This window comes from Castanea sativa, chromosome 1 (assembly GCF_040712315.1).
Source record: "Castanea sativa cultivar Marrone di Chiusa Pesio chromosome 1, ASM4071231v1".
NCBI classification, from domain to species: domain Eukaryota; kingdom Viridiplantae; phylum Streptophyta; class Magnoliopsida; order Fagales; family Fagaceae; genus Castanea; species Castanea sativa.
Genome location: NC_134013.1, coordinates 73,655,239 through 73,669,579, shown reverse-complemented (window position 1 = coordinate 73,669,579; position 14,341 = coordinate 73,655,239). Strand labels below are relative to the sequence as shown.

Here is a 14,341-nt window from a genome sequence, read left to right as displayed (position 1 = left end):
CTTGCCGTTGGTTGATGAGGGAGAAACTGAACCACCACCAGCCACATCTCAACCTCTCTCTCTCTAAACCCAAATCATCTTTTATTCTCTCTTCTCTCCTTTCTGGTAAGCCCCCAAGTGATTCCCTCATCCATTGCAATTCTCAGAAGTTGGCTAAAGCTGTTAATAAAGTGATAGTCGTCGATTTTGGTCCCAGATCACTCACTCTCTCTCTCTCTCTAAACCCATATCGCTCTCTCTCTCAACATCATTCTCAGAAGTTTTTTTTTTTTTAAAGAATCAAAACTTCTGACCACTTTTTACCACAATTTTAGATTTAAGATTAAAAATTTTTAATTTAATTAAAATTTAAAAAATTAGAAATTCATTAAGAAATTTGTGTTCTTGTTTTTCTTATTCAAGACACACTTAAATCTCAATTCATGTGATTTTTAGTTTTTAATTTTTTTATTTAGTTAAAATTAATAAATATTTTTTTTTAATTTAGATGTTGACGTGGCATTTTTTATTATTATTTTAATAATTCCATCTGCCATTTAGGACTTTTCCGTCTCTGATGTAATGGCAGGGATAAAAACGAGACGTGTTTTCCAAGATAGAGACTAAAAACGGTGAAAATAAAAGGTAGGGACCAAAGTGAGAATCGCTTGAAAATGTAAGGACGAAAATGTAGTTTTTCGCCAATTTTAAAATTTTAGGGTGTAAAATCTTTAAATTTTCAAAACTTAGCTACAAAATTAGTTGTAGCATAAGGCTACAACCTTACTCAATAAAATAAATATTACTACATATTTTGAAAATCTAACCTTTGAATTCTATGTTCTTTACGCTCTTAATATACATATCAATTTTTGTGTCAATCGGATATTATTTACTATATGATCTATAAGTTTATATTTTATGCATAATTTTAAACTACAAAAACTTACAATTTAAATAATTTATTGATAATATAACTATTGATCTTTAATTTTCTAGAATTTTTGCAAATATGGAGAATACAAGAAGAAGATGTAATCCAATAGTGCATTTGTCAAAATTCATCTTTAATAAAAATATATTGAGTAAGGTTGTAGCTTAAAGTTACAACTAATTTGTAGCTAAAATTTGTCCTTTATTTATACACAATTGTGTAGCATCTCATGGTGTGAAAACTTCAAAATTATATAGAGATTTTATATATTCAAAACAATTATGGTTCTTTCTCTGCTTATTTAATTTTTTTAATTTAATATAGTATTAGAGCTATATTGTTCTAACCTTGAATGGTCTTAATGTATGTGTCGTTTTGCCTAGTCTTGCTAGTTTGTACGCCCCTTAGAGCATTCACATCCAGGAATGCTATCTTATTTTATTTTACCATTTCAAAAAGTTATTTTATCAATTATACCATACTATTTTACAATACACCCAACATCTCAAAACTTTATTATTTTACCATTTTTTTAATATTTCTTTATTATTTCTTTCCAACCGTCACTTTTTTTTTTTCAAATTTAGCATGATTCCAATGGTCACATTTTCCTTGGCATTTTATTAAAATATTATTTTTTAATCTTTCCAACGGTCTTTTTTTTTTTTTTTTTCCCAACAGTAATTTTGATTCCAACGTTCACATTTCTTTCCTTGGCCTTTATCATTTCTTTCCAACAATTTTTTTTTTTCAAATTCAACAACTATTCGAAACAACCTGCTATTTTTTTTTTTTTTTTTTTAGAAAGAACCTACAAAATATCAATGTACTCAAACTTGCAAACTTTAAATATCCACATACATATATAAACTTGCAAACCTATCAAATATTAATATAAAATCAACATACATATTTATAGATGCATACTGTCAAATATCAATGTATTCAACCTGCCAACTTTAATGATCTACACACACACACACACACATATAGAACTTGCCAATTTTTTTTTTTTTTTTTAAGAAAGAACCTGCCAAATATCAATTTACTCAAACTTGCTAATTTTAAAAATCCACATACATACATACATATACATATATATATATATATATATATACACACACAACCTGTCAAATATCAATGTACTCAACCTGTCAATTTTTAAGATCCACATACATATATATACATGCAACCTGCCAAATATCAATGAATTCAACTTGCCAACTTTAAAAATCCTCATACATATATGTAGATGCAATCAACATACATAACTATCAATGTTGTCTTTAGAAGACTCGTACATATATCAAATTACAATAAAACACCACATGCATAACTCGCGCACTTAAGTTTCTACAACTCCCCTTGTAATTTCCATAAATGCTCAATGAGGTCTGATTAGAGTTGAGAATGAATTTTATGGTCTCGAATACATTGATGGGTTTCAATGAACTCCATAAATTCATTTGTGTGCTCCTGTGACAGTTGTATAGTATGATTGTCATCAATTTGCTCATAATCTAATTCCACCACTTCATTTACATCTCACTCATCCTTAACGATCATGTTATAAAGAATTACGCACGCTTTCATGATGTCTTGAAGCGTTTCACTATAGAAAAATCTTACAGGTCCACGCACAATTGTGAATCTTGCTTGAAGCACTCCAAATGCACGCTCTACATCCTTCCTATTCGCCTCTTGGGCTTTTGCAAGTAATTGTTTTTTTTTTTTGTCCTCGTGGAGATGGAATTATTTTAACAAATGTTGACCACTTCAGATATATCACATCGGCAAGGTAGTATCCCATCGTATGCTCGTGGCCATTGATTGAGTAATTAACTTCAGGAGCACGTCCTTGTTCGAGCGTAGAAAATATAGAAGACTGTTCTAATACATTAAGATCATTATTTGACCTAGGTATCCCAAAAAATAGATGTCATATCCAAAGATCAAATGATGCCACTGCTTCCAAAACAATGGTTGGCTCATGAATGTGACCAGAGTACTGACCTTTCCATGTAGCCGGACAATTTTTCCATTTCCAATGCATGCAATCAATGCTCCCTAGCATCCCTGGAAATCCACGTCTTTCCCTATTGGCTAAAAGTCTAGCAATGTCTTCGTTGTTTGGGACCTCAAGTATTCATTGGATAAAATATCAACCACTATTTTAACAAAAATTTTCAGACTTTTTATTGCAGTGGATTCTCCAATCTGCACATACTCATCCATAAAATCAGCTGTAACTCCATACGCAGGCATCCTAAGTGCAGCTGTTATATTTTGAAGAGAAGATAAACCGAGTTTTTGGGCATTATCCCTTTATGGATAAAGTAAGGTTCATAAGTTTCTACCTTAGATTGGATACAAAGAAAAAGAGACAGACTCATCCAAAATCTCCTCTGAAATAAATTAAGAGGATATACTGGTATGTCGGCAAAGTAGTCGAGATAAAGTCTTTTATGGCTTGCCAAGCGATCACGTTCGATATACCGACGACGTTGAACCCTTAAGAACTCGCATCATTATCTCATCCTCATCTGAGTTGATAAAAAGCAATTTGCGAAAAAGAAAGCGACCCATAGAGACAACCTTGAAGACAGTAGTGTTAGGAAATTATCTCTATTATTGAAATAGACATAAAACAGCCCCAGAACAGAGGTGACAAATTTTGCCACTAATACAAACATAAAACAGCCAAAACAACCACATAAACAGCTACTAGGCCCATATTTTTTATTTTTATTTCTTTTCTATAGGCCTATATCTCTATTTCCAATAGTTTGACTCAAATAGAGTAAAATGTCATGCTTTTCAGCCTAAAAATTAAGACAAATAAAATAAAACTTCAAAGCCCAAAACTGAATTGGACTGAATGGACCTAAGTGGACCAAATGAGACTGAATTGGACTAAAATAGACTGAAATGGACCTAATAGACTGAATTGGACTGCAACCAAATGAACCTAAGCGGGCTGAATTGGACCAAAATAAACCAAATAGACCAAATTAACCAAAGTGAACCTAAGTGAACCAAATTAGACCAAAATGGATCAAATGGGATTGAAGTGGATCGAAATGCTACGTGGATGTGACTCAAAATGGAGCATAGTAGCAATAAATGTCACACTTCAGTTTTAGATATTATATATGGACTAAAAAGGACACATGCCCCATTGCCCATCCCACAATATGTAACAACCACGTTAAAAATAGATCACGCGAAAATGCACTTTTGGTTCTTACATTTTGGTCCCAAAATTAATTATGCTACTAATGTAGTCCCTAAAAAAAGAAAATCATTTTTATTTTGATCCCTGCCTTCAACCCACTAATGGAAACCTCTTACGTGGCAAACAGAATACTCTGCTTGCTGACGTGACACTGACGAGATGCTGATGTGTCCATTAAAACATTATTTAAAAAATTATTTGACATTTTTTAAATGCCAGCTCAGCATTTTAATTAATGAAAAATTAAAATTAAAAAAAAAATTAATTCCTCAATTTTATTTTTAATTTTAAAAAATAAAAACAAACAAAAATTTTACTTTTTTAGTTTTAAACGATTTTTTATTAATCTAATTAAATTAATTCGAAAATTCGAAAAAAATTTATCATTAGATCATTTTAGTTTAAAGTGTATTTACTTTTCTTTAAGTGAGTTTGTCAAAAGCATCAAACAATTTTCTTTATATTATCAAACCATTTTAAACCATGATCTGAGTTTAGAGAGAGAGAGAGAGAGAGAGAGAGAGAGAGAGAGAGAGAGAGAGAGAGAGAGAGAGAGAGAGATGAGGCTGGCGGTTTGGAGCAGCTCCAGAGGAAGGGGGCCGGCGGTGGTTTAAAGAGAATGGAGCTCAATCTCGGCCGCCGTACCGGTCCATTGATGATTGTGAAATCTCTCTTCCTCTCTCATGTTTGATCAATGATGGTGGTAGTGGGTTTGGTGACTTTGTTGACGTGAGTTTGTTAATTGATTGGTGGGTTTGGTGACTTTTTCAATGGCAGTGGCGATCATGTTCTGGAATTTTTGTGGGTTTTTGAGCTAAAGTTCATGTTATGGAGAAATGTTTTTGATCAGTGGGGTGGTGGTGGGATCTGGGTTTGATTGTGTTGATCGGGTTTGTTGCGATTGGTTTCTTGCTCTGGGTTGGTTTGTTAACTGGGTTTATGGGTTTGATTTGCTGAGAATTCGGTATTGAATTTGGGTTTTTTCTTCTTGTTTTCATTTATGTCCTAGTGATCTAGGTTTGAGTTCTTGGGTTGCTGGATTTGTGTTCTTGTGATGGGTTTGAGTTCTTGGTTGCTAGATTTGATTTGGAAAGAATATGAAGAAGAAGTTGTAAAATGAAGAACAAGGTGAAGAACATTAAGAAAAATTTTTAATTAAATTAGATTTAAGGTTTTTTTAAATTTATTTTATTTTTTAGAATTTTCTGACATGGCTTTTTTTAAAAATTAAAATAAAAATGTGGCATTTAAAAAATGCCAAATAATTTTTTAATAATATTTTAATAACCACATCAGTGTCATGTCAGTGTCATATCAGCAAGCAGGGTATTCCGTTTGATGGTAGGGACCAAAATGAAATCAATTTTCTTTTTTTAGGGACTACAATAGTAGCAAAATCAATTTTGGGACCAAAATGAGAATTGACCCAAAATGTAAGGACTAAGTGCATTTTCACCTAAAACACAAAAGACCATGCATAACCATCATGTCTTTTAAGTATAAACTAGAAACACACACATATATTTAAGTAGAATCACATCCATTTTAAGACTCATATTTGGCTGGCCCTCCTTTAATAACAAAAAGCTTTGGATCAAACACTTGTTCGAAGAAAATAAAAACTAGAGCATTATAGTGCTATGCAGAGTAGACGGCAGTTGGTCAAGTTTAAAGTAGTTTTGTTGAGAGCAAGAGTTTATTTGGTAACGAACTATCAAAGCCATTGTGATTTTTCTATCACTACATCGTAATTTTTATTTTTTGGTTCCTAAACGATTCGGGTGCTTTTAGATTAAATTTTTTAATTATTATTACTGAAAGTTGACAAAATCACAATTTGTACCTAAATAAAAGGAATCTTAAACATGAACAAATAAAGAAGAAAAAAAAAAGCTAATCTAAAGTTGCCAAGACATCAAACCTTGTCTATCATCCTAGACTTATAGGGAATGTTCCACTTGGTCCATATAATAACATCAAAGTTGTTGCAATAGTTAAAACGAGGTGGTGTAATAAAATCTAAGTTAATAGGTTTGTGTAACAAAAAGTTCCATTGCAATAAATTCTGATTATTTTAATGATAAATTTAATGCAATAATATATATGTCATGCAATAAAAAATTTATATTTCAAATTTCTTGTAATAATATGCTATTACAATAATATTAAATTAAATAATTGACCAAAATAATTCAAATCAAATTATTGCAATGATATCTTCGTTGAAAGAAAAAAATATTTCATGTTTGTTATTACAATAAATTGTAAAATAATTAATACTAAGTTATTAAAATAATATTTTTATATTTATTATTGTAATTGATTGTAAAATAATATATATTAAATTATTGCGATTATAATTTTGTTGCAATAAGCTATTATTTTTTAAATTTTTAATGCAATAGAATACAAAAATAGATTGGGATCCGATGCAATAGTGAAATGGTGTAAGAGAGGTGAAAAAGTAAAGTATAAAAGTGAAATGGTAAAAAGATGAGGGTCAAAAAAAATTTATTTAAGGGTTGAAATTAAAAGTGACTTTGGTAACTTTTAATCTCAACTATTGATTTCATATTGCATGGTGCAATAGCACCAGATCTCAATCCTACAAAAATAACTAATATCATGTTATTACAATGATATTTTTCATTTTAACTTATTGCAATAAAATTTTCTAATATAATAAGGTATTGCAAAAATATATGTCACCTCTTTTAATTGGAGTTGACAAGCTTCATTAAAAATTTTAGGGCATGAGACAATATGCCCATTCTTTTGTGGCCATATCCCATGAATGATGAACCGATTTAGTAGTATATCATAACATGTTACTTTACCGATGTTGCAATAGGATTTTGGCTATTGCAACACAAGGTGAAAGTAATCATAGTCTACAAGGTCATTGTTACCATAACCAACACCCAATATAAATATGAAAACCAACAAGAGAAACAAAATAAATTTCATTTTTGCTCTCTTACACTACACAATCTCACAAGTTATAATAAAATAATGCGTGAAGAATGGGGTTTATATATAGGCCCAAACCACCCTATTTCTTTAAAAATTGGTAATATTTGTACCCTTAAAATAGTTACTAAATATAACTCATGAACGTATGTATGATATGTAGTTGATATAGTTTGTATATAAATTAATGATGTTGCCAAAAAACAAATTGAGACTATGCAATTAAGTTTAATCTCAACCATTGACTTTCTACTGCATGATGTAATAGAATCGAATCTCAATCTTACAAAAATAACTAATATCAAGTTATTACAATGATATTTTTCATTTTAACTTATTGCAATAAAATTTCCTAATATAGTAAGGTATTGCAAAAATATATGTTACCTCCTTTAATTGAAGTTAACGAGCTTCATTAGAAATTTGAGCCATGAGACTATATGCCCATTCTTTTGTGGCCATATCCCATGAATGATGAACCAATTTGGCAATATATCAAAACGTGTTACTTTATTGGTGTTGCAATAAGATTTTGGTCATTGCAACACAAGGTGAAAGTAATCATAGTCTACAAGGTCATTGCTACCATAACCAACACCCAATATGAATATGAAAACCAACAAGAGAAACAAAATATATTTCATTTTTGCTCCCTTACACTACACAATCTCACAAGTTATAATAAAATAATGCGTGAAGAATGGGGTTTATATATAGGCTCAAACCACCCTATTTCTTTAAAAATTGGTAGTATTTTTACCCTTAAAATAGTTACTAAATATAACTCATGAAGGTATGTATGATATGTAGTTGATATAGTTTGTATATAAATTAATGATGTTGTCAAAAAACAAATTGAGATTATGCAATTAAGTTTAATCTCAACCATTGACTTTCTACTGCATGATGTAATAGAATCGAATCTCAATCTTACAAAAATAACTGATATCAAGTTATTACAACGATATTTTTCATTTTAACTTATTGCAATAAAATTTCCTAATATAGTAAGGTATTGCAAAAATATATGTTACCTCTTTTAATTGGAGGTGACGAGCTTCATTAGAAATTTGAGCCATGAGACTATATGCCCAATCTTTTGTGGCCACATCCCATGAATGATGAACCAATTTGGCAGTATATCATAACATGTTACTTTATCGGTGTTGCAATAGGATTTTGGTCATTGCAACACAAGGTGAAAGTAATCATAGTCTACAAGGTCATTGTTGCCATAACCAACCGCCAATATATATATATTTTTTTTATAAGTTCCCCAATATATATATTTAAACCAACGAGAGAAACAAAAGAAATTTCATTTTTGCTCTCTTACACTACACAATCTCACAAGTTATAATAAAATAATGTGTAAAGAATGGGGTTTATATATAGGCCCAAACCACCCTATTTCTTTAAAAATTGGTAATATTTTTACCCTTGAAAATGGTTACTAAATATAACTAATGAACGTGTGTATGATATGTATGTTGATATAGTCTTTATATATATTAATGATGCTACTAAAAAAAATTTGAGACTAAGATATTACTTTTAATCTCAACAATTGATTTTCTATTGCATGGTGCAATAGCACCGGATCTCAATCCTACAAAAATAACTAATATCAAGTTATTACAACAATATTTTTCATTTTAACTTATTGCAATAACATTATAATAAGGAATTGCAAAAATATATGTTACCTCTTTTAATTGGAGGTGACGAGCTTCATTAGAAATTTTACGGCATGAGACTGTATGCTCATTCTTTTGGGGCCACATCTCAAGAATGATGAACCGATTAAGCAGTATATCATAACATGTAACTTAACGTGATTCTAAATACCATGTAAAACAAGTTTTTGCCTTGCGATTATACCTTGTAGGTCTTGCATGAAATACATATGTCAGATCAAACGAGAGCTGAAGTTGATGCCAAAGTTGTCACTTTACATTAAGTCATAACTCATGCGTTTAGAGTTTTGATCTTCATGGCAGTTAACATAAGACCTATTATTGCCCACCTTAAAATGTTCACTGCTGGTTCCAAGGAACTGAAACTAGTTTTTCAAATGGAGAAACCATCTTGCTTCTACAAAACCATCAGTCACGAATTGCTCAAAATGATACTGTCCCTTTTGAAACCCTATTTCAAAGAATCTTAACATAAGCTGATTAGACAAGTTCACAAAATATAAGCCAAACAATCTATAGAGGAAGCTCATACATCAAAAGGCACCATGCTATTCTCTCATATCTTGATCAATCAAAGACTAAAATAAGCTGTATTATGCAGATCTTATGCATCACAAATATACTTTTCAATAAATGCATTTCTCCCATTAGTTGCTGGGAAGCATAAGCAGGTCTCCTTCCATTAACGTTACGCAGAATATGGTATCCTCACGGCCATTCTCTGGGCAAGCCAAGGTCTTTCTGAATCTGGGTCAATGAAATGATGCATGAGGAACTGTTCTGCTTCTTCGTTTATCAATTCTCTAGCCCATGCGACCCTTTTTGATGGGCAACTACCTGGCCCATAGCACCTGCATTTTTAATTGAAGCACTCCATACTTATTTAGTGTGCTATTAAGAATTAACTTTCATATAGACACCAGCATCCATTTCACAGGAAAAGTCAAAGAAAAGAAAATACAACCAACTCAACCAAAACTCAAATCCAACATGTTATCAATTCATTTTCATTTTGCATTTCTACTTAGCATCAAAACGAAGGTTATCATTTCAAATCTGTTGTAGATTAGTATAACATCATGGTATCATCCTAACTCACTCAAGCCCCTGACAGCTGGATTTGATCAACTAAGTTCACAAGTTAAGAGAAGTTTTCAGTTGGTGAATGATATCCTATGTGTTTTACATGTAGGCTCTATAAAGTTAGAGGAAGCACTAAACGTGACGTACCTGTATTCATAAAAGCAAGCACTTCTCTCATTCTCTGTTTTGCCCCAGTTATCCCAGCCAACATGCTTTATGCATGCATCCATATATGTGAATGCATAGACGACCCTTCCAAAAGGTCCCCATGGTCGTCCAAGATATGCATATGAAGTTCCTCCAACGCCAGTGATCACACATCTGCATCAACATAAAAATTATTCATAGGTGACACCCATAGTAGCAGCTGAAGTTTTGGCCCAAAAACTAGAAGGGCCAGGGGAAAAGGAACAACTACAAAACCTAGACAACTTATTGGCAAGACATGATTAATTTAATGACATCTTCAAAAAACACATTTGCTACTTCAACCAGGATAAGCATGAAAGCCATAAATTTATCTGGCTGTATCAGAAGTTTAATGCATTGGTTTGATATATAGTTTACAGAAGCGAATGATTGGAATAGTAGAAAAGAAAGAGAGGGAAAAATAGTATAAAATTATATAAAAATTTGGCAGAACTAGATCAACTATTAATGCAACTGCAATTATAATGAATCTTGAAATGACATACAACATGCAACAACTTAGCACAGCTCCAGGTTATAAAGAGGACACTCTTTAGCAATGTGACTCAATAACAGCTCTGGATTGGCATGGGTTTGAAAACTTCCAAAATGTAAAATTTTAAATCAATGTGGAGCATTCAAAAATCCAAAAGAATTAAGAAGCATGTAATTAATCATATTTTTTAATTCAATACTTCAAACCTACCCGGCAAAACTTAATCTTTATTCACCATTTAGCTCCTTCTGGGGTCATTTTTCTTACCTCCATAATACAAATAAATTTATAAGGTCAAAAAATAATTTTGAGGCTCTTATGCCAAATGTCAACCTATTGCAACTTAACTCTATTCTTCAAAACTAGTTACAGAAATAACTCTTAGTTGGAATCTATAAGGTCCAAACATTCCATTTCATGTGACAAGTTAATATGGGGGGTATAAAAGTGGAGATTGTCATATGGAACCACTCTCACAATCCCTGTCCAAGAGCAACTATGAGCAGTTGGGTCTATTACCCTCCTTGAAAACGAGAAACAATACTACTTTCTAGATTTCTGATCAATCGGTGACCTCCGAAGCATATCAGATTCACAATCAAAGGTCTCTATTTCAGTTCTGGCAGATAAGTTAATGAATTATTGTTAGATCAAGAACATACCTTTCTCCCTAGGTGCCAGGGGTATTTATAAGCTTCTAACAAGATTGGTGACCCTAACCCCAATTCCTTCAAGTCAGATTTGGCCAAACCATTCCAGATGCTGGTCCTAACTCTAAATAGTCTGCACTGCTTCCCCCATGAAGTGGAAGGAACTTACACCAATCCATCCAGTTATACGACTAAGGGGACAGGTTGGTGGAATCCCTTTTCGAGGTGATCAAGTATGGAACTGTCATTCTACATTTAATGCAAATGAGTGGTGGTTGGTCAGAGCATTAATTGCAGAGTGGCACCTGGGCCAACATGCTAGCTGAGGGGATGAGGTGGGTTGGGTTATTGGGCCGCCGTGCTCCAATGGTAGGGCCCAATCATGGGGAAGTTTCAGTTTGGGTCACCTCCAAATTAACATCTATCGCATGAAGTATTTGCGCATTTGTATAAATATTGCGTGATATAGCTATTAGTTAAGACTTAAGATTATGAGTTCTAAAGAGACAGCATAATACTAATTAAAGATCTCCACTTGAGGTTAGAAGAAAATATTGTGGTCACCAAAATATAATGCATCAATTCAAAGTAATTGGGATGTTCTACCAAAAATGGAATGGTAAGACAACTAGTCAATTAAATACCTCAAGAACACATAACCAGTTGTCTCCTGAGAAGATTTCCTGCTTTGGGCAGTTATATAACCTGCTGACTTGCAGTGGATATGACAATGCTCCAAGAGAGCAGTACTATTGCCAAAGATGAAATCCACGCTTCCTTCAATATAGCAATCTTTCAAATACTGTTTTCCATAATGCAGGTACAAAGTATCCTGCATCAGAATCATAAACGAAAGAACCCTTCAGATATATCCATGCCTCAGATAACTTCTCTAAAATGTACTGAAATTGAGAAGAGAATTGCAGAAATCAAACAGCACATAAACATCTGGTTTGCTGGCCAAGGGCCTCAGTTGATTTTAGGGTACAAAGTGATAGATATTGACTTCAAAGTGACCATCCAAACCTAGCACAAAGAATTCATTTGATTTCCTTCACTTCTTTTTTTTGATGAAGTGAAACCCCTGGCCCACCTTTGGTGGGACCAGGGTAAACCTCAAGATATAGGCAACCGCCACTAGCCACCCATATCATTTAATTTCCTTCACTTGAAAAAAAATAATAATAATAATAATAATTCTGATCGATACAGGCTACAAACAACATTCTTGATTATTTACAGTGAAAGTGTGTATTTGTTGCCAGAAAGCATACAAGTTTTTACTATCATCTACCAACCAGTTATGTTGTTTGATGAAATTCTTTGATCCAAGATGAAGTGTTCAGGAATTGTAAAGTAGAAATGTAACACCCTAAAAAGATGCTCCATAAATTCACTAACACAAAACATAATTGAGAATGACAATGCATATACCTGCCACCCAAGAAATCTGCAATTATAGAAGGCACATCGATCAGCTGTTACTCTAATTGCCACAGCTTGGCCTGAACCCTACCAAAAAGGAAGAGTTTAGTTGATCCTCTAACTTTAACAGTTATGCTGAAATTAAATTGTTACAAGCATTGACAGAAGCTAAATTGTAAAACAATACTATCATTCTCAAATACTAATAAGCACAAAGTACTCTTATATATATATATATATATATATATATATATATATATATATATATATATATGTATGTATGTATGTATGCATGTATGTATACTGATAACCTTAAACTACAATTCAAGAAATAATCAATACCTTAAGAAAGAAAACCACAGACTATTTCAGTTAGTTTATTTGCTACGCCAAACGCACTATGCATCCAAAGCCTTAAAAAGAAAGGGTGCTACATAAACAAGGCCACAGTATATTCACTTAACAAATACAAAAGGATAAATTTTGAGCATATCCAACACCCCAGACTTTAAAAACATTGCTAACATGCCCAACATCTAAAAATTACTTCCGCACCATTTTCTTTCACATTGTGAGTCCCGAAACAGGGTGATTTGGAAGAAACTAATTGTGGTGCGGACAACAATTTAGCCAACACAAAAGGTGCAATCTTTTCTATATCCAAAACCTTGATCCAAAAATTCCAACTTACCTATCACCTAAAAACCCCAAAACTCAGTTTCCACCACATTTAGCTGACCTTCCATTATCTAAATTCATCAAAGCTAGAATACCAAGTAACAACTAACAAGAAAAACCAATAAATTTGAAAACTTGTAAATGCTAAACATCGACAAAAATATAAAGATTACCTGAGGAGCAGAGTTTTCAAAAGTGATATTCTCAGCAATAAATTCCTCTCCTTCCACAATAGTACTTCCACACCCAAAAGTCCCAGTCCCAATCAACCTAGCTGCCTGCAAAAACCAAACATAAAAGTCAAACCCAGATGGGGTATTAGCACATATATATGATATAGCAGTGCAAAGTGCAAAAAAAAAAACCTGGTGGTGATCGATGTGGGTGGCCGTGTTGTGCCAAGTGAGAACAGTGTCCTCAGGTCTAAGACCAGCCAGAGTAATAAAGTTCTTGGTTTTTGGCACGTACACAGGTTGCTTGTAAACCCCTGGGGCCACACGAATCACTGTCCTACGATTGTTGCCTAGTGGCACAGCATCTATAGCTTCTTGCACGGTTACATAGTCACCTCTGCCGTCCTGTGCCACCATTATCACAGAGGCCGCCATTGTTTTCTCTCTATGTCTCTGTAATGGGAATGACAATTATGGAATGGAATGGAGTGGAGAGAGAATAAACAAAGGAAACGCTAAAGTTAGCTAAAAAGTAACAGAATCTAGTACCTAGTCCAGTTGTTCTTGTTGGGACTTGGGAGATGGGAAGTATTTTGGATTTGTTTGTCCACAGTTGATTAAAATTGCCATTTATATCCTTTAAATTTGAAGTAATTTTAATTTTGTTCTTTAAAATTTTTTGATATGGCCCCTTTAATGTACCTATCATTTTGATTAGGAGTCTTTCCGTTCATATTCATACATGTGTCCGGTGAGTAACTCTTAAATCTTTCGGGTGTGTTTGATTGTTTGGTGTGCGGCTTTAAATTAAAAAAGATAAATTATTTTATCA

At 32.8% G+C, this 14,341-nt stretch overlaps 1 protein-coding gene across 2 annotated transcripts; it reads right to left on the bottom strand.

The window, feature by feature from the left end:
* Positions 1-8,970: 8,970 nt before the first annotated feature.
* On the bottom strand, positions 8,971-14,190 carry LOC142629977 (pectinesterase 31). 2 transcript variants are annotated; one of them, XM_075804139.1, is made up of 7 exons: positions 14,059-14,190; positions 13,702-13,962; positions 13,510-13,614; positions 12,668-12,745; positions 11,878-12,065; positions 10,046-10,219; positions 8,971-9,666 (listed from the first exon to the last, which is right to left on the bottom strand). In XM_075804139.1, exons 2-7 carry the CDS (start codon positions 13,942-13,944, stop codon positions 9,504-9,506), a joined length of 951 nt encoding a protein of 316 aa, XP_075660254.1. In that variant the 5' UTR covers positions 13,945-13,962; positions 14,059-14,190; the 3' UTR covers positions 8,971-9,503. The 2 variants fall into 2 exon arrangements, with proteins under 2 accessions (XP_075660254.1, XP_075660182.1); XM_075804067.1 differs by lacking the exon at positions 14,059-14,190 and having other exon boundaries at positions 13,702-14,052.
* Between the last annotated feature and the right edge of the window lie 151 nt (positions 14,191-14,341).

What these genes read in the sequence shown, in the direction of transcription:
- LOC142629977 (XM_075804139.1), bottom strand. Translation starts at nt 13,944, where the DNA reads ATGGCGGCCTCTGTGATAATGGTGGCACAGGACGGCAGAGGTGACTAT. An exon ending in TTGAAAACTCTGCTCCTCAG is followed by an intron (nt 12,746 to 13,509) that starts GTAATCTTTATA and finishes CCTTTTTGGTAG; the next exon opens with GGTTCAGGCCAAGCTGTGGC. An exon ending in ACTGGTTATGTGTTCTTGAG is followed by an intron (nt 10,220 to 11,877) that starts GTATTTAATTGA and finishes ATGTTGATGCAG; the next exon opens with ATGTGTGATCACTGGCGTTG.